Source organism: Tauraco erythrolophus, chromosome 20 (assembly GCF_009769465.1).
Source record: "Tauraco erythrolophus isolate bTauEry1 chromosome 20, bTauEry1.pri, whole genome shotgun sequence".
In the NCBI taxonomy this organism is placed as follows: Eukaryota; Metazoa; Chordata; class Aves; order Musophagiformes; family Musophagidae; genus Tauraco; species Tauraco erythrolophus.
In genome coordinates, this window is record NC_141484.1 from 355,418 (window position 1) to 375,939 (window position 20,522).

At 57.3% G+C, this 20,522-nt stretch overlaps 2 protein-coding genes across 3 annotated transcripts; both read left to right on the top strand.

The window, feature by feature from the left end:
* The first annotated feature begins 1,955 nt into the window (after nt 1-1,955).
* Nucleotides 1,956-6,388, top strand: ARHGDIA (Rho GDP dissociation inhibitor alpha). Of its 2 annotated transcripts, none has more exons than XM_009991062.2 (5): nt 1,956-3,428; nt 3,706-3,789; nt 4,288-4,364; nt 4,538-4,601; nt 5,019-6,388. In XM_009991062.2, exons 1-5 carry the CDS (start codon nt 3,239-3,241, stop codon nt 5,216-5,218), a joined length of 615 nt encoding a protein of 204 aa, XP_009989364.1. In that variant the 5' UTR covers nt 1,956-3,238; the 3' UTR covers nt 5,219-6,388. The 2 variants fall into 2 exon arrangements, with proteins under 2 accessions (XP_009989364.1, XP_009989365.1); XM_009991063.2 differs by having other exon boundaries at nt 5,151-6,388.
* A 2,710-nt stretch (nt 6,389-9,098) lies between these two features.
* On the top strand, nt 9,099-17,317 carry P4HB (prolyl 4-hydroxylase subunit beta). Its single transcript, XM_086624050.1, has 11 exons — nt 9,099-9,258; nt 9,472-9,678; nt 10,380-10,513; nt 10,719-10,856; nt 13,410-13,514; nt 13,796-13,921; nt 14,306-14,506; nt 15,150-15,270; nt 15,491-15,672; nt 16,119-16,205; nt 16,825-17,317. Exons 1-11 carry the CDS (start codon nt 9,099-9,101, stop codon nt 16,912-16,914), a joined length of 1,551 nt encoding a protein of 516 aa, XP_086480176.1. The 3' UTR covers nt 16,915-17,317.
* The last annotated feature ends 3,205 nt before the right edge of the window (nt 17,318-20,522 follow it).

Sequence of the window (20,522 nt, forward strand, 5' to 3'; positions counted from 1 at the left end):
GTTTATCCAGGGCTCCCTCAGAGAGCTGAACGCTGGCGCGGCCTGAGCTGCTGGTTGGAACGTTGCTTTGTGTTGTCTGAAGAGCCGTTTTCTGCCTCCCGTGGGCTTCCGCCGTTTTAGAGATCTTGTGAGGCCTGGGGTGGCTCGTGATCAACCCGTGTGGGGGTGTGCGTGATCGTTTCTTCAGCTCTGGATCGCAGGATCACGGCTAGAGGCACAGCAGTGCAACTGGAGAGCTGGGGTTTGTGGGTTTTTTTGGTTTTGTTTGTTTTTCCCTGTGCCCTCCACGACAGGGTTGTTCCTAAATACCTGTTAGTGGGAGGGGTGACCCCGACGGAGCTGGGTGCGGGCGATGTGTGGGTGTGTGGCAGGAAACTTGCCCCATGTGTTACGCCTGGAGGCTGGCTGGCTGGCCGGCAGCGAGCGGTAGCTCTGTGCCCGGGTGAGACCAAACTAAGGCATTTCTTAACCGACCAGGACGGGCTACCCGATCCTGGAAATCGGCGGCAGAAATCAGCACTGTGTGACGCTGGGGCTGCTCCTGTGCGGAGCACAGCGAGGTCCCAGACCTGACCCTGCTCTTGGGAGCCGCGCCGTGGTTGGCGCTGCTCTGCTCACCTTGCGGCACTGATCCTTCGCCGCCGGCGCGGCGCTGGCCTTGGGGAATTTTGGAGGTTTGAGGAGAGGCTGGCTGATGGCTCCTGTGGCCTGTCGCCTCAGTGGGCCATTTGTAAGAAGTTTTGTCTCTGCTTGATCCAAAAATCAGGAGGTGGCATGCAGCTGTGGACTGATGCCGCAGAGAGGGATTGGCACCAGCAGGGATATGCCTACGGATACTGGCAGATTGTCTGCTGTGTGTGCCTGTTTACTGTATTCATGCTTTCAATTGCAGAAGACAACGACTCGGGACTTCAGTTCTCCAAAGTTCTCACTGAACGCCTGTCACTTCCAGTTCCTGTCAGCTGCAGGTGTCTTGGGAGGCAGGTCCAGGAGTTCTTCGAACAACCTGTAGTGCATGGGAGGTGAAATCTAGCCTGGGGGCGAAACGAAGGGCTGTGATAAGGGCACGGAGCCATGGAGCAGACCTTGAGGGAGTGTGTGCTCAGCTCTTCTGGGAGTCTTGGAGGCTGGAGGCTTTTTGGACGGGAGCACTAAGAGAGTGACTGGTTTCATACGTGGGTACCAGGGTGAAATCTAATCAGTTGTTCATGTATGACAGAAGATTAAATGGTCTTTTGAGTACAAATTTCCATCATGTTCAGTGCCAGGATGTTGGAGAATGCTGTGCAGAAGGGCCAGCTGTTTGTTGTAAGCGTAGGGATCAGGAGTTGTTGGGACCCGTGAGTGTGAGGGTACAGTGGGAAGAGCTCCCCGGCACAGCCGCGCTGGTGCCACACAGGGCCAACACGCTTGTGGTAACCCCAGAGTGTCCCATCACCCCCGCCATTGTCTGGTGGTAAACACTGGTCACGCTGTAATACCCAGAGGGACCAGCTGCATCCACTGCAAGGATCCTGCCCCCCAGTGCCAGCCACCCCGGGCAAGCACCGCCAGCCCCAGACAAGTCAGCGCGTCTGTTCCCGGGTCTGACAGTGGGTGAGGAGCGGGTCCCCAGCGGGGGCCTGGCTGCAGCTCTGCCGCAGCACCAGCTCCCGGGAGCTGGGGCCAGCTGCTCGCCCAAGAGCCCTGGCAGGTGGGCTGGGCAGCACTTCTCCCTGCTCCTTTCCTGTTCTCTCTCCTCTGGGCATTGCTGATAGTCCGCTGTCGTCTTCCCTTCTGGCAGAGACATGCGAAATTTCACTGTCCGTGTCCAGTCTGTCTCCTTTGCCTTGTTCCCCAACAAAACATTCGTAACATTTATGGCTAAAAGTGTTAGTGGAGCCCAGGTGGCACCTCCGCTGTTCTGCTCTCACAGCCGTCACCAAGCTGGAACGGGATGTGGAGTCAGACCAGCACCTGTGGTAAAACGTGCTCCGTGAACCGTGTGATGCGCTGAGGTCTGTCTGTGCCCTCCGGGTGGCACAGCGGGCACAAATGGAATACGAGAGCTGTGATGCCAGTTAGCTCCAAGCTGAAAATGATGGATGAACGTCGCTTGTTTAGCGTGACCCGTGTGAGGAGCGGTGGGTGGACGTGGATCATAATTGAGGTGGAATTTCAGCACAGTGTGTGTGTGTGTGTTGTGTTCCTGATTTGTTTGGAAACTGTCTGCCAGGGCAGTAGGCGCAGTTCTTCTGCCCATTGTGAGTCGTGTGTGCCAGTGCAGAGCTCCAGGCGGGAATGTTGAACAGGACACAGGAATGCCAGGTGGTGGCAGAGACACCTTGATCGTTGGTCAAGGACTGTGCTTGCACAAAGAGCCTCTCACAGGCTGTCGCTGAAGGAGCTTGTCGAGGCTTCAGAGAGCGCAAGGTGGTGTTTGCCACCGGGTGACCCTTAGGGCACCGTGCCCTGCGGAACACCAGGAGTTACTGAGCGTGTTACTGGCTTTTACTGAGGATTTAATGGGTGGTGGCACCACCTTTCCCCAGCCGTCAGTGTGCAGCTGGGTGTTTCCTGGTTAGTTGTGGCCAGCGAGCCAAACCACACGCGTGTTGTTAATCCATTGTCTGTTCCCTGGCTGGACACATCTTTGGAAACGAGCAAGCAGGAGATCAGCTGAGCCAGGTGTCTCGTTCCACTCCTCCGAGGCAGAGGAGACTGATCCGATGGAGTTAGAAGCGGTGAGCTCCGGACTGCAGCAGAGGCTGCCGGCGTTTGTGCCCCGGTGGCGGGGCAGGGGCCTGTTCTTAGCTGGAATCGTGTGGTGTAGAGAGCAGAACTGAACTGGGTTTGTTCTGGGCTCAGATTCGTTATCCGTGAAAGCCTCGCCCCGTTGTCCCTGTGGAGCAGCGTGTTCTCTCTGTGGCGCGGGGTGTTCACCTGTTCCAGCTCAGGAGTAAAGTTCTGAGGCTGAATTTTTCCTGCCCTCTGGCATCGGTCTCCGTGGGCTGAACAGAGACCTGGCCTACTGGAGGAGCGTGCTGGGGCTGCAGGGTACAGGCCGTGGGCAGGGTTGTGTCCCCTGGGGCTCACAGCCCATGGAGGGCCCCGCTGAGAGAGGGAGCCTGTGGAGTCGCAGCGGAGCAGCCCTGGGGAAGCCTGGCTGGTGCCGCCGGGCGGCTGCTGGGAAGAGCTGGCGCAGTAGGTAGGTGCAGTTACGCTTCTCCCCACCTCAGTGTTACTGGCGTGCGTGAGGATGGCAGAGCAGGAGCCAACGGCGGAGCAGCTGGCCCAGATTGCAGCTGAAAACGAGGAGGACGAACACTCCGTCAACTATAAGCCACCTGCCCAGAAGAGCATCCAGGAGATCCAGGAGCTGGACAAGGACGATGAGAGTCTGCGCAAGTACAAGGAGGCGCTGCTGGGCGCCGTCACCGTGACCGCAGGTGAGCCCAAGGACGTGGCTGTGCCTCACTCCAGCCACAGCTCCGTCGCGCTGCCCCCGTGCCGCTCTCTGGCCCTGGGAGTAAGGCACAGGGACCGAGGGGGATGTGCCTGGGGGCACGGGGGGCTGTGCCTCATGCAGCGGGGAGCCCGGACCTTCCCTGAGGGGGTGTTCTCACTGGTTTTCTTGCTCTCTCAGGAAGCGCCCTGGTGGGAAAAGGACTTGTGTGGGTTGGTATCAGGGATGGGCGTTTAACAGCCTCTTTGCTTGTCTCCTAGATCCCAGTGCTCCAAACGTGGTGGTGACCAAACTGACTTTGGTCTGTGCTACTGCTCCGGGCCCTCTGGAGCTGGACCTGACAGGTGAGCTGGGAAAGAATTCCAGCCCTTCTCCCAGGTCGAAGCGGCTGGGTGTGGAGCCTGGCCAAAGGCGCTGCAGTGGCACTGCTAGCATGGTGGGCACACCTTCCCATGTCAGAAACGCCCCTGTGCTGGATGCAGGGTATGGTGCCCGCACCACCAGAGGGTTCTGTACTCTCAGCGTGGCAGCTGTGTCTTGGCACCCCCATCACAGCAAGAGGCTCTTCTGCTTCTGCCCCCGTGCCAGCCCCCCTTCCATAGGGAGGGGGACAGCTCCGAGATGGCGACAGCCTCAGAACAAACGTCTGCAAAGGACCTTTCCTGAGCGTTGCTGCACCACAGTGCCCGTTCACAGGGCATCGCCCGCCTCCGGCAGCACGGCACAACCCTCCCTGGAGGGACGAGCTGCTGCAGATGCTGCCCTGATCACCTCTGGCAACTTAGATTCACCCCAGAGCACAACACAAAGGGGCACTGAGCACCCTTCTCCCCTCTTCCTAGGTGACCTGGAGAGCTACAAGAAGCAAGCGTTTGTGCTGAAGGAGGGCGTGGAATACCGGATAAAAATCTCCTTTAGGGTAAGAACTCGGATCTAAAAACTGCAGAATGCGTGGAACACCGGAGCGCTGCAGTCCCAGCACAGGGACTGCCTGAGCCCTGGAAAGTGGTGTGATGGAGGGAATGGTCTCCTGCTGGGGCGGGGTGGGCAGTGTGTCCAGATGTCTGCGACAGCCCGTGCTTGTCTCTGCAGGTCAACAGGGAGATTGTGTCAGGGTTGAAGTATATCCAGCACACGTTCCGGAAAGGCGTGAAAAGTAAGTGCGTGTCAGGGACTCGGATGTGCTGTGTGGGGCCTCTCTGCTCTTCCGCTGCGGCGAGGCGGGTCGCCCGCTGGTGCCCCAGCAGCTCACGTGGGAGGAGAGAGTCTTCTGGGTCTGCTGCGGGGTGGCAGCCTGCAGCCCTGGCTGCACCCGCACCCCTGGTCTTGATGCGTGGTCCCCGGGGGAGCGCGGTGAGTGGATCACTGCCAACAGCGGTGCCAGCTGGGGGGATTGCTCCGGAAGGAGGAGCCGTTCCTGGAGTGAACGGAGCTGTTAACGTGGGTGATGTTCTTGTCCTCTTGGCTCCTCTGTGGATTGTGTGGCAGCAATGGATGTTCTATTTGCTTTAGCCTGCCCCAGACGCAGGCGAGGCTCTTCACAGCCTCCACCCCCCTCTCTTTCTCCTTCCAGTTGACAAGACCGAGTACATGGTTGGGAGCTACGGCCCCCGAGCAGAGGAGTATGAGTTTCTGACCCCCATGGAAGAAGCCCCTAAGGGCATGCTGGCCCGGGGCAGCTACAACATCAAGTCCAAGTTCACAGACGATGATAAGACTGACCACCTGTCCTGGGAGTGGAACCTGACCATCAAGAAGGAGTGGAAGGACTAGCCCTTCCCAAGGCCAAACCCCAGAGAGCGTGAATCAGACAGTGGCTACCGTAGAAATCCCCCCCGTACCAAAGTGCTGACGTTGGAACCCTCTTCCCTTCCACCCCGTTATGATTTGACCAGAGAGCTCAGTTTTGTAACGTGCCCCCTCCCCAGAGCATCGCTGAGTGCATTGACCACCCGTGCTGTCTGCATCTGGTCTCCAGCTGCCCCTCGCAGGGCCGCGCTGTGCCAGCGCAGAGCTGGGAGCACTCGCTCCCTCGCCAGGCCCTTCGCTGTGTCTCACCCTCCTGTACTGGGGTGGGTGCTGCGGGGAGAGACTCCTGTGTTCTGTGTAGGATCCTGTGCTCGGCTTTCCTGCGTGCAGCTCAGGGCGGCTACTGCCTCCCAGTAGCTGCAGAACTTTGATGCCAGGCAGCTATTGAATCCGTTCGTTGGCCAAAATCATGTCCGGCCCGCCCCTTCCACCAGTCAGTGTCCTGGGGAGGCTGGCAGCTTCATTTGTGGATGTTCCCTGTAACCATGATGCCTTAATGTGTAACATGTATCCTCTAGGGAGGGGGCCCTGCCCTTGTTACACTTTTTAAATGCCACCCACCCTCCCCCTGTTCGTTGGCATGGCACTCATCTTGGTCACGCCCCTTATGGGTTATTAGGAAAGATTCACAACTTCCTGCTTTGCTGCTGGTCCGTTCTTCATCTGAGACGGGGCATCTCCAGGGGAGGGTGGTGTGACGTCCTGGGTGACGCCCGGCCACCCCTCCTGGTGTCCAGAGAGCCTGGCAGGGCCCCAGCCCTGTCAGTATAGAGCTGCCAGCTCTCTGGCAGCCTCAGCACCTCTGAGGCGCAGAGGGGGTGGCAAGGCAGGTGGGTGCGAGAGTCACCAGTGGTGCCACCACCTCACACTTCCCATTGCAGCCCAGGTGCTGCAACGCACTGAAATTCCAGGACAGCACCTGCCCTCCTGGCTGTTCTGGGCCGAGGACGGACCAGTCTGTTTCTGCGGCTGCGCTCCTGGTGGGATCACAGCTTGCAGGGGACGCGTGCCAGGAGCGGTTAATGCCTTACGTATCTGTTCTGCCTTGGAAATCGTGCCTGGCCTGCCGCTATTTATTGCCTTGACACCCGACTCGCCCGCCCCGCGCCGAGCAGCCCCTGCCGTGTGCCAGCCTGCCGCCGCGGCGCTCGGGGCACAGTCGCCCTCTGAGGGCTGGGCAGGCATGTTCCAGCTCCGCAGCCCTCTTGCTGGGATCCCGTCACGTGGAGGCCGTGTTAGAACTGGGACCAAGTACATGTGGCTTTCTTGTAGCTGCGTCTGCCTCTGCCTCCCCCTGCCCTGCCCCAGAGCGGTTTTTGTTCACTCGATTCGGTGCGTGTTGTCTGTAAATCCGAGACCCGGATCATCGTCTGCTTCTCCTTTTATGACAGTTAAATAAAATCTTGGAACTGACCATCTGCTGCCCGTTCTGCTTCTGTTCGGATCTGCGTCTCTTCCGCAGGGGATTGCTGGAGGTGGGCACAGACTGGGATCTGCGGGCCTGCCCAGCTGGGACACAGGACCTGGGTAGACCTTGCTGGAGAGGAGGCAGGAGGCCCTGGGAGCCGAGTGTGATCCGGGGGGGGTGGGGAGGCAGCGGGTGTCCTGCCAGCGGGAGCAGTTGGGGTCTGCACCTCAGCCTGCCCGCGTTGCGCCAGCACTCTGTCTGCACTGCGCCCGCACTCTGCCCGCACTCTGCCCACTCCAGCTGCACACACAGAGGTTCCCGTGCAGGCACAGAACGCGGGGGGCGATGGGAGGCAGGGCACAATCCAGGAGAGCCGATAAGAGCCTGCGGATGTTTACAGAGCGTGCAATGTGTTTGTGTCAGGGATAAGAAAAGCCGGGGAAAGCTTTTTACGGAATCCACAGCTGTAGCAAGACGGCTCAGCCCTGCAGACCGACCACGGTAACAGAATTCTGAGCATGAGAGGGCACCTGCGGAGCCCACAGCACGGGCCACCTTCCTCGTGGTCCGGGAAGCTGCTGCGCTTCCGGAGGCCACAGCTAAAGGCGACGATGCAGCTCAGAAGCTGCAGGAAAGCACAAGGAGCCGCCTACGCAGCCAGGTGAGGCGTGGGTGTGTGGCCAGCGGCTGCTGGAGCCCACTCCGGAAGGCGCTGCTCCTGCTGGGAGCTGTGCCCGGCCGCACACCCCCGCCGCCCTCCGCGCAGCGCAGGGACCTGCCAGGCCGCAGAGGAGCGGAGCGCGGCACAGGCGTTACTGTGCCACGTCAGCCGGAGCGGGCCCAGCCGCTCTGATACGTGAACAAAGGCCCCTCTTGTGCCCCCACCACCGCTCTGCGGGCAGCTGGCACAGGGCAAGATCCTGTCTGACGCAATCTACAGCTCTTTGGCAAGTCTTACCAAACTTGGACGTTGGTGTTTCCGTTAGACCGCTCCTGTGGGGCGGGGATGCCTGGGCAGGGGTACGCAGCACTGCTGCGACCTGCCGGGACTCTGGGCACTGAGGGGCTACATGGTGATTTTTGGCCTCTGTTTTCTCCAGAACGTGGTCCCTGCTGCAGGGTACCAGGCTGGGCATTCCCGCCTGGCAGCCGAGCCCGTGAGCGCAGAGCCCAAGGGATGCACGGCTCTGGTCACGGGCTGGGTGATTCTCCCCACTTGTGGTTTCCAGGCAGCAGCCTCAGCCCCTTCTGGAGATGCCCCTCGTGAACCTTGGCTCAGAGCCTGGGTCAGAGCGGTCTGGGCTGCCCTGCTGGTCAAGTGGCTGCTGGCGCTGCAGCAGCCCCGAGCCACGTCCTGGCAGTGCAGGAGAGCCCCGGCCGTGGGCCTGGGCCCGCTGTGCCCGCGGCTGGCGGGTGCGGAAGTCAAGCGCCACAGTGCCCCAGCTTGCGAACCCAGCGGGGAGCAAGGCACGGGAGGAGACGTGCTGCCCCAGCGGGGCGGACGGTGCCCCAGCTGTGCGGGTTCCCTTCGGCAGACTCGGCAGCGCACGGAGGTTTAACGGGACTTAAGAGAGAACCGTGCTGCTTGCGGGGCGCCGGAGGGCAGCATCACCCGGCGGGTAACGGTGTTATCCCGGCGGCGGGATCCCGCCCAGCACCAAAGCGAGAGCGAGAGCGCTGCAGCACCCGCACGGCGGGAGCAGCGCACCGGCGCCTGGCGCCACTCCGGGCCCCACGGTCGCGTGGCGGCACGGCGGTGCAGCGGGGCCCGCGCCAGGCGAGGGCCGGCCCGGCCCGGGCGGCAGCTCGGGGCAGCGGTGTGGACAACGGAGCGGGGCGGCGCTGCGGCCGTGAGGCTGAGCGCCGCCGCCCCCGCCCCCCGGCACGGCACGGCACGGCACGGCACGGGGCGGCACGGGGCGGCACGGGGCGGCCCGCTCACCACCGGTGCCCGCGGCCTCGCGCCGCCAGAACGCACCGCAGCGCCACGTGCCCCCCGGGCACCGGAGGAGCCGCTTTCCCTTCCGGGGCGGGTCACAGGGCGGCAGACGCGGCCAATCAGAACCCACCACGCGCGCCTCCCCGCGCGCACGCGCAGTGCCGCCCGCCGGGGCCGCCCGAGTGCCACGTTCGACGGCAGGCGGCCGCGCGAGGCGGCGGCGCTGACCAATCGCGGGCGACGCAGCGAGGAAAGGAGCCAATGGCGACCCACGGGAGGGGAGCGAGGCCAGTGGCCAATCCGCGGAGCCAGGAGGGGGGCGTGCCCAGCCCGTCGGCGAATAGGAGCTGCGCGGCGGTCCGGACGGCGGTCCGAGCCAATGGCGAGCGGCGGCGGTGCGGCGCGGCGCGACCAATGGGGCGCGGCCGCGGCCGGGGGGAGGCGGGTTTATAAGGGAGGCGGCGCCGCGCCCCGCCTCGACCGCCGCCATCAGCGCCATGGCGGGGCTGCGCGCGCTCGCCGCGCTGCTCTGCCTCCTGCTGCCGCCGCCCGCGCGCGCCGCCGCCCCGGAGGAGGAGGAGGACGGAGTCCTCGTGCTGCGCGCCGCCTCCTTCGAGCAGGCGCTGGCGGCGCATCGCCACCTGCTCGTCGAGTTCTGTGAGCGCGGCGGGGCCGGGCGGGCGGGGAAGGGGGGGGGGGGGCGGTGCGGGACTGGGGGCCTCCGGGGGGGGGGGGGGGTGGTCCGCCGGGTCACCGGGCGGGGGGGCTGCCGGGGCGCGGGGGCTGCCGGGCCCGGGGCGCGGGTTCGGAGCCGCGGGGGTCCATGCCCGGGAGCGGGGCCCCGGCCGGTGCTGACGCGCCGCCCCGCAGACGCGCCGTGGTGCGGGCACTGCAAGGCGCTGGCGCCCGAGTACGCGAAGGCGGCGGCGCGGCTGAAGGCGGAGGGCTCGGAGATCCGGCTGGCCAAGGTGGACGCCACCGAGGAGTCGGAGCTGGCGCAGCAGTTCGGCGTGCGCGGCTACCCCACCATCAAGTTCTTCCGGAACGGCGACAAGGCGGCGCCCAAGGAGTACACGGGTGAGCCGGCGGGCAGCGACGTGGCAGCGGGTCCGTGCCCCGGCCCCGCGCGCCCGGGGCGGCTGGACAAGGTCCGCTGGCGGCGGCCCGGGGAGTGGTGCCGCTGTGGGCGGGTGCCGTGCCCGGGGTGCTGGGGAGCAGGCGTGCCCGCGGCAGGCAGAGCCGGGAAACCCCTGGCCGAGCCAAAGCGGGTGGGATCTGGGAAGCAGTGCAAGCCAAGCGCAACTGGGCTTGACAGCGTCGCACCCAGAATTGAAGCAGTGCTGGTGGGGGGTGGGTGCAGGGGCAAGCAAGATGTGGGCCGGGGCAAGGAAGACCCAGGCAAGCAGAATGCAGCTGAACCAAGCCCCGGTGTGCTGGGTGCTGAGAGTAACATGCAGAGTACCGGGTTTGAAAGGAAAAAGTGATATATTGTGTGAGAAAATGAGCGTCTTGGAGAAGCGCTGCACTGTTGGGCAGAGTTCAGGAGCGCCCTTGGGTGGGAAGCAAGAGAAGGATGGATTCCTGGGAGCCCCTTGTCCCCTGACTTTGGGGATTAGCTTAATCACACCGGGAGAAAAAGGCAGAGTTGCATAAACGGTATCTCAGTTCTCCCAGCCTCTCAGCCAGCTGCTGGACAGTCTGTCTCAACGCGTAGGGGGTTGTGTTCTCAAACGTAGCTGGGCAGAGGGTGAATCAGTGCTCTTATCTCTCTGGCGTAGCCGGCAGAGAAGCAGATGATATTGTCAGCTGGCTGAAGAAACGCACCGGCCCGGCGGCAGCTACCCTGGGAGACGCTGCTGCAGCAGAGACGTTAGTGGATTCCAGCGACGTGGTTGTGATTGGTTTCTTCAAGGTAGAGTTTGTGCTTCCATCTGAGCAGCTCTTGTATGTGTGGGGCCTCCCTGCCTTCTGCCCCGTGGGGCCCTGCCAGCTGGGGAAGGCTCTCTGTAGTTGGGAAACTCCTGCCTTACTTGATCTTCCAGTTCTCTGGCTGGTGAGCCCTGGGACATTTGTGCCTCAGTGTTGTCCTGTGTGAGACACCTTTCTTTGTTCTGCAGGATCTGACGTCAGAGGCAGCAAAGGAGTTCTTGTTAGCAGCAGAAGCTGTGGATGACATTCCTTTTGGGATTTCCTCCAGCGCTGATGTCTTCACCAAGTACCAGCTTAGCCAGGATGGTGTGGTCCTCTTCAAGAAGGTACTGCCTGGTGCAAAGCACAAGCACTGCAATTGAGTCTCCTGCCTCTTCTTACCTTTTCTCTAATTAGTCAGGTTCAAACAAGGGCAGCCCTGGATGAAACAAAAGATCCTGTGCTGTCAGTCTGGCTGTCTCCAAGCCTCAGAGCCTGGAGGGGAGAAGAGCGGAGCCCGCAGCCCCTTGGCAGGGTGGCGGAGCCCTGGGCCCCTTTGCAGGGCACAGCTGGCAGCGGAGGGGCCCGCCGTCAGCAGAGGGCAGCCGCGTCGGTCTCCTGGAGCTCTGGGTTTGGGTCCAGGCCGTTGCTTCACTCGCTTCCCCGTTTCTCGGATACCTGGCCCCGTGCAGTGGTGACAGCACCATCTTTGCCATGTTCACGGCTGTAACTGGCGAGGCCTCCCGTGCCCTCCCTGAACTTCGCAGGTGTCCAACAGGGCGGCAGCCAGGTTCTCCATGGCTTGCTGTGGTGGTCCGTGTTCTGTCATGCTGTAGCGAGGTGGCGTTAAACATGATACCGGCCTCGCTGTGGTGGGCGACAGCTGCAGCCAGGAGTTCTCGCGCTGCCGCGGGTTCTGCAGCGCAGCAGTGCCAGCAGAGTTCTAAGAGGATTTGCAGCTCCAGCTGACGAGGTGGGGGCAGTTGGGATTATGTGTGGAGGGATGCTGGCCATCTACAGAATCAAATACGTTTACTGATGTGTTTTGCTGTTAAAATCCAAGTTACTGGGGTGAAATTCTAGGTTTGAGAAGACAAGTAGAGGTTCTGCAGGCTTGGTGGCACTGCATGCAGGGGTGTGGTGAGGCAGGACAGAGCTGCTCTGGGTTCAGACTGGTTAAATCTGTTCTCTAATCCCAGTCATCAGTCTGACAGTTGGACCTGAGACAGGCTTAGAGTTGAATGAATTCTTATTTCATTCCTTCTGTTCAGCTATAAAGTTATTTTATTCTACTATAACTCTGAACTTGTAGTAATTTTTATGGTGCTAGAAGCTTGTAGGCTTAAACTCCCAGTCAGAGGCCCCTCAGACCAGTATGGCTGAGGGTGCAAGTAAGTTATCTAGCTAACAAGTTCAAAATGCTGGGGTTTTGCAGCTGGAAAAGCTGGGGTGGGTGAGGGGAGTAGTATTTTGTTCTTGGCTGACTTACTACTCGTACCTTGCTCCGCTCAAACACGGAGCTTTCTGTGTGTTGTCTTTTTGTACGCTCTGTTCGTGGCTGATGTTAGGCTGCAACAGCTGTTTCCAGGGATTTTCTCAACTTCTGTTTGTGGCCTTTGGCAAACACAAGTCCAAATAGAAAAGCTCCTCTAAAACAGACCATCTCTTTGGGGCTGTGGGGAGTACCTGGCTGTTCACGAGCCACCGAAGGGCTGGGATGCTGCGGAAGGGCTCCGCTCTGCATGGAGGAGAGGAGGCAAGATGCCTTCCAGCCCGTGAGCGTTGTGATGCCATGGTAGCACCATGAGAGCTCTCAGATATGGCCACCCCAGACCACGGTTAACACAAGCACCAGTGGTGACCGAATACTGGGGCAGAAGAACCAGATGGTTTATTTTACCAACAGTTACGGCCTTGGACTCAACTTCGGTTGAGTCTAAACCGAGAGGGTGTGTTGGCTGGTCATTCTCATCTCATTCCTTGTGCGAGTTGCCCAGGCGTGCAGAGACCCTCGAACAGCTGTTTTGAAGGTGCTCAGGCAATGTTCAGTACTCTCTGAAGTATTTGCAAAGATAGTTTCCAATGTGAAGTGTGTTGCGCAGCTTTTCAGCTGAGACTGAGGCTTCCTCTAACAGAAGGTTACCCGAGTCCACTGTCTCGTTGCTGCCAGTAACTCGAGCACTGCCCTGCCATAACATTGCTGTTTCCTGCACATCCTCCCTTCAACCTTGATGGACCTCTACAGCTGTTCCCTTTCCAGGCTGCCAGAGAGGGTTCTGAGAACCCTGGCCAGGGATACAGGTGATGTCCTAATATAAAAAGGGATCTGGCACTCTGGTGCGATGGGTGTGTTGAACACGTGCTGTTGTCTCTAACAGCAGAGACTGAAACAGCCCCATGGGGCTGAGTAAATGGCTGTTTCCTGGTGGTGCCCGGGGCGGGGGGGGGGCTCTGTGAGCCCTGGCGGTGCACAGTGGGGGGTTCTGTGAGCCCTGGTAGCACCACCTGGTTAAAGTGCGTGTCTGCTCCAACTGCCTGTCCCTGCGGAGCGGGGAGCTGCCTGTGCTCTGGTTCCCAACGCCTCCTGCAGAGCTGCAGGGCAGCTGTAAAGTCCTTCTCGGTGCCCTGTTTCACAAATCGTTTCATGATGGTGCAGAACAAGGCCAAGGTCTGTCTTGTTGCTGCTAGGGGGTGATTTAAGGCTTTGTTTGCCAGGAAGGTGGACACCTTGATCTAGATTATGTGTGAACGTGCGGAGACTTCACCGAGATGGAAGTCTGCTCTGCACACATGCAGCTGAGGTCCACTGAGGCAATGACTGATGTGAATGCATCTTATTTCTTGAAAGAGACTGTGTGGGACGTGAAAGTGTTCTAATGCAAGAATATCTGGCTTTGCAGTTTGATGAAGGTCGTAACAACTTTGAAGGGGACCTCACAAAGGACAACTTGCTGAACTTCATCAAGTCTAATTCGCTGCCTCTGGTCATAGAGTTCACTGAACAGGTGGGTCTTTAGGTGCTGATAAGGTCTTGTCCCGTAGCTGCTGTGTGAATATAGCAAAGCTTAGATTGCCAGCTGTGTGGTCGTGTTTTATCTTGGGGCTGACACTAGTTTGGAGTTCTGGAGAAGTGGGAAGAACCTGCTGGAAAGGAGGTATAAGCTTGCTGCTCACAGCAGTCCTGTAGCATTGGAGGTTGCTGTGGTCTAGTCAGAGTAGCAAGCCAAGCTGGTCTTGACACCGATTACCTCTCTTCCAAAAATAAAGTTTATTTTCTACTCCTCAGACTGCTCCTAAAATCTTTGGAGGAGAGATCAAGACTCATATTCTGCTGTTCTTACCAAAAAGTGTGTCTGACTATCAAGAGAAACTGGACAACTTCAAGAGTGCAGCTGGAGACTTCAAAGGGAAGGTGAGATGGATTTCTTGGATTGTGATTTAAATGAGCGCCTTCTGGAGAGAAGCGTAGCACTGTCCGTATCCACTTAACAGCCGTGGAGGAGGACTTGAAGGTAGCTCTCTGTACCTGTGTCCCTTGGAAATAGGTGACAGAGTCACACACTGGCCTGCATAGCTGTTGAAGGAACAGCAGTTAACTCCTGATGTTCCTTCTTGCAGATGTTGGGTGCTGCCTGAGCTGTGCAGCTGCAGTGTTTGTGCTCTGACAGGTGCCCTCTTAATGGGCTCGGAGCGGGGCGAGGGGCCGGTTCAGCTACTACCTGTGCAAGTGTGTGTAAAGTATCCATAGCCAAGAAGTTTATCTTCACCGTGCTGCCTTTGACTTTTTCCTCCAAAGATCCTGTTCATCTTCATAGACAGCGACCACAGCGACAACCAGAGGATTTTGGAGTTTTTTGGCCTAAAGAAAGAAGAATGTCCAGCTGTGCGTCTGATCACACTGGAGGAAGAAATGACCAAATACAAACCTGAATCAGATGACCTCACAGCTGACAAGATCAAAGAATTCTGTAACAAGTTCCTGGAGGGCAAGATCAAGGTAATGAAGATAAATGCTGCTGCTGGTAAAACCCCTGGCTAAGCAAGCGCAAAAAGGGAGCTGCAGGAAATACTGCACAAGTCATGGAGAAAATCCCTCCAGCTAATGTACAGAACGTCTAGTGGGTGTTGTGTTGAGAAGCAAGAGGCAAAGCTGCTGGGGCATGAAGACTGTAGGAAAGCAAGTGAAGTACTGGCACCGGGGCAGTCAGAGCCTGCTCTTTCTGCTGCTTGTCCAGTTGCTCCTTCCGCCAGCCATCAGTGGAAGGAGTGAACTTGTGTGGCACAGTTTAAAGAGCTTTCAGCTCTCCTCTGCTGGAGGGAGGCACGTGCAACTCCAGGAGTGACTGTAGCTGAGCTCAGTCCTGGGGGAAGGATAGTCACAATGTTGTTTCCTCCTTGCAGAGCTTGGTTGCAGCTCTCTGCACAAGAGCACCTGTCATTCCTGCTTGTTCAGGGTGGGAAGGAGACTTTCTGTAAGCAGAAGAGGAAGTGACTGATTCATCTGATTGCTCACAGCCTATGATTGAGACACCAAAAGGGGGGGCTGGTTAAACCTGGGTTGTCCCAAGATGTGTGATTGCATATACATTCTAAGCAGCTGAGTAGCAAACCATGTGTCTGAATTTCACTTCTTACTCTAGCCCCACCTGATGAGTCAGGATCTTCCTGAAGACTGGGACACTCAGCCTGTTAAAGTTCTAGTTGGGAAGAACTTTGAAGAAGTTGCTTTTGATGAGAATAAGAATGTCTTTGTAGAGTTCTGTAAGTATCTTTCAACAACTGATTCCAAGTAACCACCGTGAAAGGAGTGTGAAATACTGCCTGACCAGGCATTAAGGAGAAAGCATTTCACAGAATCTGAGCCACAGAGAGAGTGCCTGGGTTGAAAAGATGTGTGAACTGTCTGGCATGGGGGCTGAGGGGCAGTGGTGGTGGTAACTCATTAGGTTGGTGGTGATAGCTGTGTTTTTCTAATTAACAGATGCCCCCTGGTGTGGTCACTGTAAGCAGCTGGCTCCTATCTGGGACAAGCTGGGAGAGACCTACAGGGACCACGAGAACATTGTCATTGCCAAGATGGATTCGACAGCCAATGAAGTAGAAGCAGTGAAAATCCACAGCTTCCCCACGCTCAAGTTCTTCCCCGCAGGCTCTGGCAGAAATGTAAGAAGGCAGCTGGCCTTGACACAGATCACGTAAAAAGGGAGCGCTGGAAATGCTCAGTTGTCTGCTCGAGTTCTGTTTCGGACAAGGCCTTTGGGGGGGCTCCCCATTCTGTAGGGACGCAACATGTCACGTGTATAGGACATCTGAGACCCTTTAAGGGGGGCTGGGCTGTAGGAAAGAGTTTGGGGGTGGGAAGTGGGAATGGGGGAAAAGAGGGAGCATAGCAGAGGACAGTGTGCTCATCTGCAGGCTATTCTTTCCTCGCAGTGATCTCTGAAGTCTAGTGGCTGAGCTGTTTTCCTTCGTCTCATATGGGTGAAGGTGAATTTTTAAATTCCCTTTTGCTTGGCATGTTAACTGTTGCTCAGAAAGAGATTCTCCTCTCCAGGGGTATGGTTCTGTAGGTGCCCATAATCATTATTTTGATGTTTTTTCCTTTGTAGGTAATTGACTATAATGGGGAGAGGACACTAGAAGGCTTCAAAAAATTCTTGGAGAGTGGAGGTCAGGATGGGGCAGCAGCTGATGATGTGAGTAATATTAATACAGTACTCTGGGTCTTCAGAATGTGGAGTACGGGTCAGCTCTGGTGCTGTGCCTGAATCCTCCGTCCCAAGTAAGCCCCTGGGTTGTGTGGCTGGAAGGGTTGTTGCTGGCGAACAGAAGTGCCTGTGGTAAAATGTGACCTGGCTGGCCGTTGGACTCCTTTTGTTGAGAACACTTCAGCTGGGTGTGAAATAAATGTTCTTGGGAGGCTTAAACACAAATCCATAGAACCTGTAGATACTATAAGCTCTAAATTTGCACAAGCTGTCTCTGGTTGTTGTGCAAACTGCTGGAGTGCCTAGAGGGCTTGTTCTTTATGGATAACTTCTGCTCAGCACCTGGAACTTGAGCAGTACGATGGACATTACAGATGCAGTATACTGAGTGAGAAGCTCCTCACCTGCTGCGGTGTCACAGGTGCAGGTACCAGCTTCCAGGGGTTTTTAATCCTTGATTTTCCCCATTCCAAGTTCTCAGTAGAAGTCTCTGGATGTTTTGTTAATGTGGCAGCAGAGAAGAGAATAGATCAGAGATGCTGTTCTGTGCTTGGTTTTGGATCTGCCTGATGTGCCAGAAACCAGTAGCTATCTTTAACCTATACAGGATCTGGAGGACCTGGAGACAGATGAGGAAACAGACCTTGAGGAAGGTGATGATGATGACGAGCAGAAAATACAAAAGGATGAATTGTAAAGAGAAGATTGATCTACATCACTCAAAATCAGACACTAAATTGGCCGCTCTTAGGCGGCCCAGGGAGTCAGAAACCCATTAAGAATTTACAGCAGAAGGTGAATGACTGGAAATCCAGGGATTGGCTTTTAAAGTAACACTTTATCCTCACTTGTCTGTACGCCTGACTCTTTTCTTTCTTTTTGCTTTTGAGAAGGGATCTGTCACTAGGTAGCCAGCTCAGCCAGCTGGGCTCATTTTTTTTATTGTGATGTACTTTTTGTACACAGCTCTTGTTTGAAGTGTTCTGCTCTTGTGGGTAGAGGCAGATTGTGAAGCAGTAGAGTTGAGTTCAGTGGCCCAATGTTCTGGAGCCTTGCCACTAACATCTTCCAAGAAAGTGCTTTTCCTTTTTTTTTTTAAACTAAAGCCCATAGTTGATTTCTGCACCTGGCAAGGTCCTTAATGGTCTCAGCTGTTCTTCCCTGGACTCAGCCTTCCCTGTGTGCAGGGGAAGAGGCAGTAGGCTGATGGCATCATCCTGGTGGAAGATGGCTGTGAAGATACTTCTCTTAATGCTGGCCAATGTTTCTTCCCCTCTGCTTTAAGACACTTGGAGATGACTATTCCAAGCACCTGGAAGGGTGGAATACAAGTTGCACTGGCTGTGGCAGGCTCTGAGGGTGGAGGTGAGAGCTGGCTCACCAGCTTAATGAGACCTAGCTGTGTCGCCATCCCTTTGATCAAATGCAAGACTGTTTTGCAATCACTTTCTGTGCATTATTTTGAATGGGTTGACCAGGCAGGTGGGTGGTGTGGGAGGGCCGGATAAAACAGATCGAACAAGACATCTGCAATTTTTGGGTTTTGGGGAGGAACTTGAACAGGGGAGTGCCTCAAAGGCCTGAGCTGCATCAGGCTGGTTCTTAGCATTCCGCTACAATAACATTGGAACTGAAATTGTTGGCCAAATAAAGTTGAGATTTTAATACTACATTATGTCTTTGTCTCTATCTGAATAGAGAAGGAATATATCTGAACCTGACCTGAAAGGATCAGAGTGTAAGGGGATTCTCAGGGGGCTCTGCCAAAATGGTGTCTGTCAGCTCTCTCAAACTTTCACTAAATACCACATTTTTGAGAGAAATTGCACTCCTGAACACTTTTAGTTTTGCAGGTGGCTTCCAGTACCTGAACAAATTTGTATTGCATAATCTGTAAGGGAAAAGAACTTTAAGGTGACTGTCGTGTCCAGATTAAATCAGCTTGTGCAGGCAGACATCTAGCAGTGTTTCGCAGCGTGTGGACCCTGGCTCGGGTTCTGAGAAAGTCTCTGGCTGCCAGCTGGCCCGAGGTGAGAGGACAGTGTTGCTCTTGAGCAGCTACCCAAGGAATCTGCCTGCAGGGAAACCTGGGGCTGCCTCTAGCTCTGCTAGTCGGACTCACATGATCCACTGAGCTACTTTGCTATTTCCAAACCAGTCGCTTACTGCTGAAAATATTTTTGTAATAAAATATGCTATAAATGTCATGGGAGGGCATGGTGAAGCTAGAGGGCAACTTGGGAGGCTACTGGTGCCTGTTGCTGGACGTGGGTGCACTGTGGTGGTAGAGCAGGAGTGTCATACAACACTTGTCTGCAGCTCCCCTGGGAGCAGAGCCTGGTGAGTCCTGCTGTGGTGGGCACCAGCCTCCAGCGCAGCAGCGCCGGGGCAGAGGCTGAGCGGGCAGTTGCTGGCTGGGGTCAGGAAATGGTGTGTGCTGCTGCCTGGTTCGGTCAGTAATCAGTTCCTTGACTCACCTGGGGTTACAGGGGGAAGGATCTTTGGAGATGCCTCCCTGTGGGGCTGTGACCCCATGTGCCGGGCAGCAGGCAGGGACTTGCTCTTGGCACAGGGCAGCTGCTGTCCCTGCACCCAGCAGAGCAGGCAGTGCCAGTGGCCAGTGTCGGGGCTGTTTGGTGCTGGCTGCCGTGGTTTGGGGTGGGGAGGAAGAGCACTGCTGGTGAAAGGTCCCAGGGGAAGGTGCTGGCCAGGACTTGGCACAAAAGGTCCATTTTGTGGAGCTGGTTACAGTGTAAACAAGGCTGAGCTCTACAGTGGCTCTCCTGTTCATGGTCTGCACTGAGCAAGGCTTCTGTCGTACACCGAGGCTGCGCTTGGCAGAGCAGGACTTCATCAGAGTCATCCTGTGTGTACGCAGCTAATTACTGTTCCAAGAAAGGCTAAAAGCGTTCCATCCGCATCGGATAGCTCAGCCTCCTGCCGCGCAGTGTCTGGCTGATGTCACCCTGAGCAGAGATGCTCAGCAAAAAGATCGATGAGTTTGCCAGGAGATAAACAAGTGCAGACTGTTCCCAGGTGTGGCTGAGCAAGCTGCTGGCGAGGGGTCAGGGCAAGGGGCTGCTGCGGAAGGGGCAGAACGAAATCCCTGTGACTCCTAACACGGGACAGAGGTTTTCCCTGGTACATTCGCCTGGACAATCCCCACCAGCATGAAATGGCGCACAGTATGCTCCTGTGTCTGGAACTGCTAAACTCTGTCGGCAAAAAGTGCGGAGGAGCAGCTGTTGCTGAGCCCTGCAGTACATCGATGGTGCGTTCTGGGCCTTTGGCAGCTGGAGGGTAACGCGTGTGGAATTGGCTGGTGGTGGTGCTGTTCTTCAGCTCTTCTGAGGCTGCTCTGTAGAAGCCTGCCCTTACGTAGCAGATGGTTCCCAGTTTGAAGTAGGACACTGAGCACCATGAACTGGTGTTGTAGGCTTCTGGTTTTGTGCCTGTACCCGGAGCACTGGCAGGTGCTCTGTCCTTGTGGGGGCACTGGTGACATCCACCACACCGGTGGTGGTGCCCATGCTTAGCTGTGTGCTGTCTGACAGCCATGCTGGGCAGCACAGCTCATCCTGCTCCTGAGTCATCTGATGCAACCACAGGAGAGTGACTTCACTCTGAACGTGTTTGGCAGCGCAGCGCTGCCATGTCTGCGTGGCACCGGCCGGTCAGTGTGTGAGCGGCTGCTTCCCCTCGCCCAGCGGCTGTGCTTGTGTCTTCCCTGGCACACACGTGTGCGTGTGAGGGGCTGCTGCTGGGAAGTTACGTTTTCAGGCCCTTGGGCTCCTCTGAAGGGCTATGCATGCAAAAGTAAGAGCAGATTTGACCCCTTGGATGGGCACACCGACAGGTGGGTGGTAAGATGAGACACCAACTTCTGCCCAAAAGTGGGAGGCTGCGGGCCTGGGCGGCTTGATTACAAAGTGTCATGGCAAATAGCATGAGCTGCATGTCCCCAAAATAGCCCAGGGGAGCCTATATAACGGGATGCCCCTGGAGAACCATCAGTCTGGGGCCAAGGGCCTGCGGGTGAACGGCGTGTGTCCAGCACCGCCTCCTGCGTGCCGTGTGGGAGCGCAGGGAGAGCCCGGCTTGCCGGCCGGTGAGGGGGACGCGCGCACAGACTGGGGTGCAGTGGTGTGGGTGCCATCACACCTCCACAGAGAGGAGGGACTTGACGGGCAGTGCTTTGAGGCCAGCAAGTGGTAGGGCAGAGCACTGAGCACCTCCGGCTGCTCCTGCAGCCCCTATGCCTCTGCTCCTCCTCTTCCTCTGCAGTGTGTGAAGGCTGCGATCAGC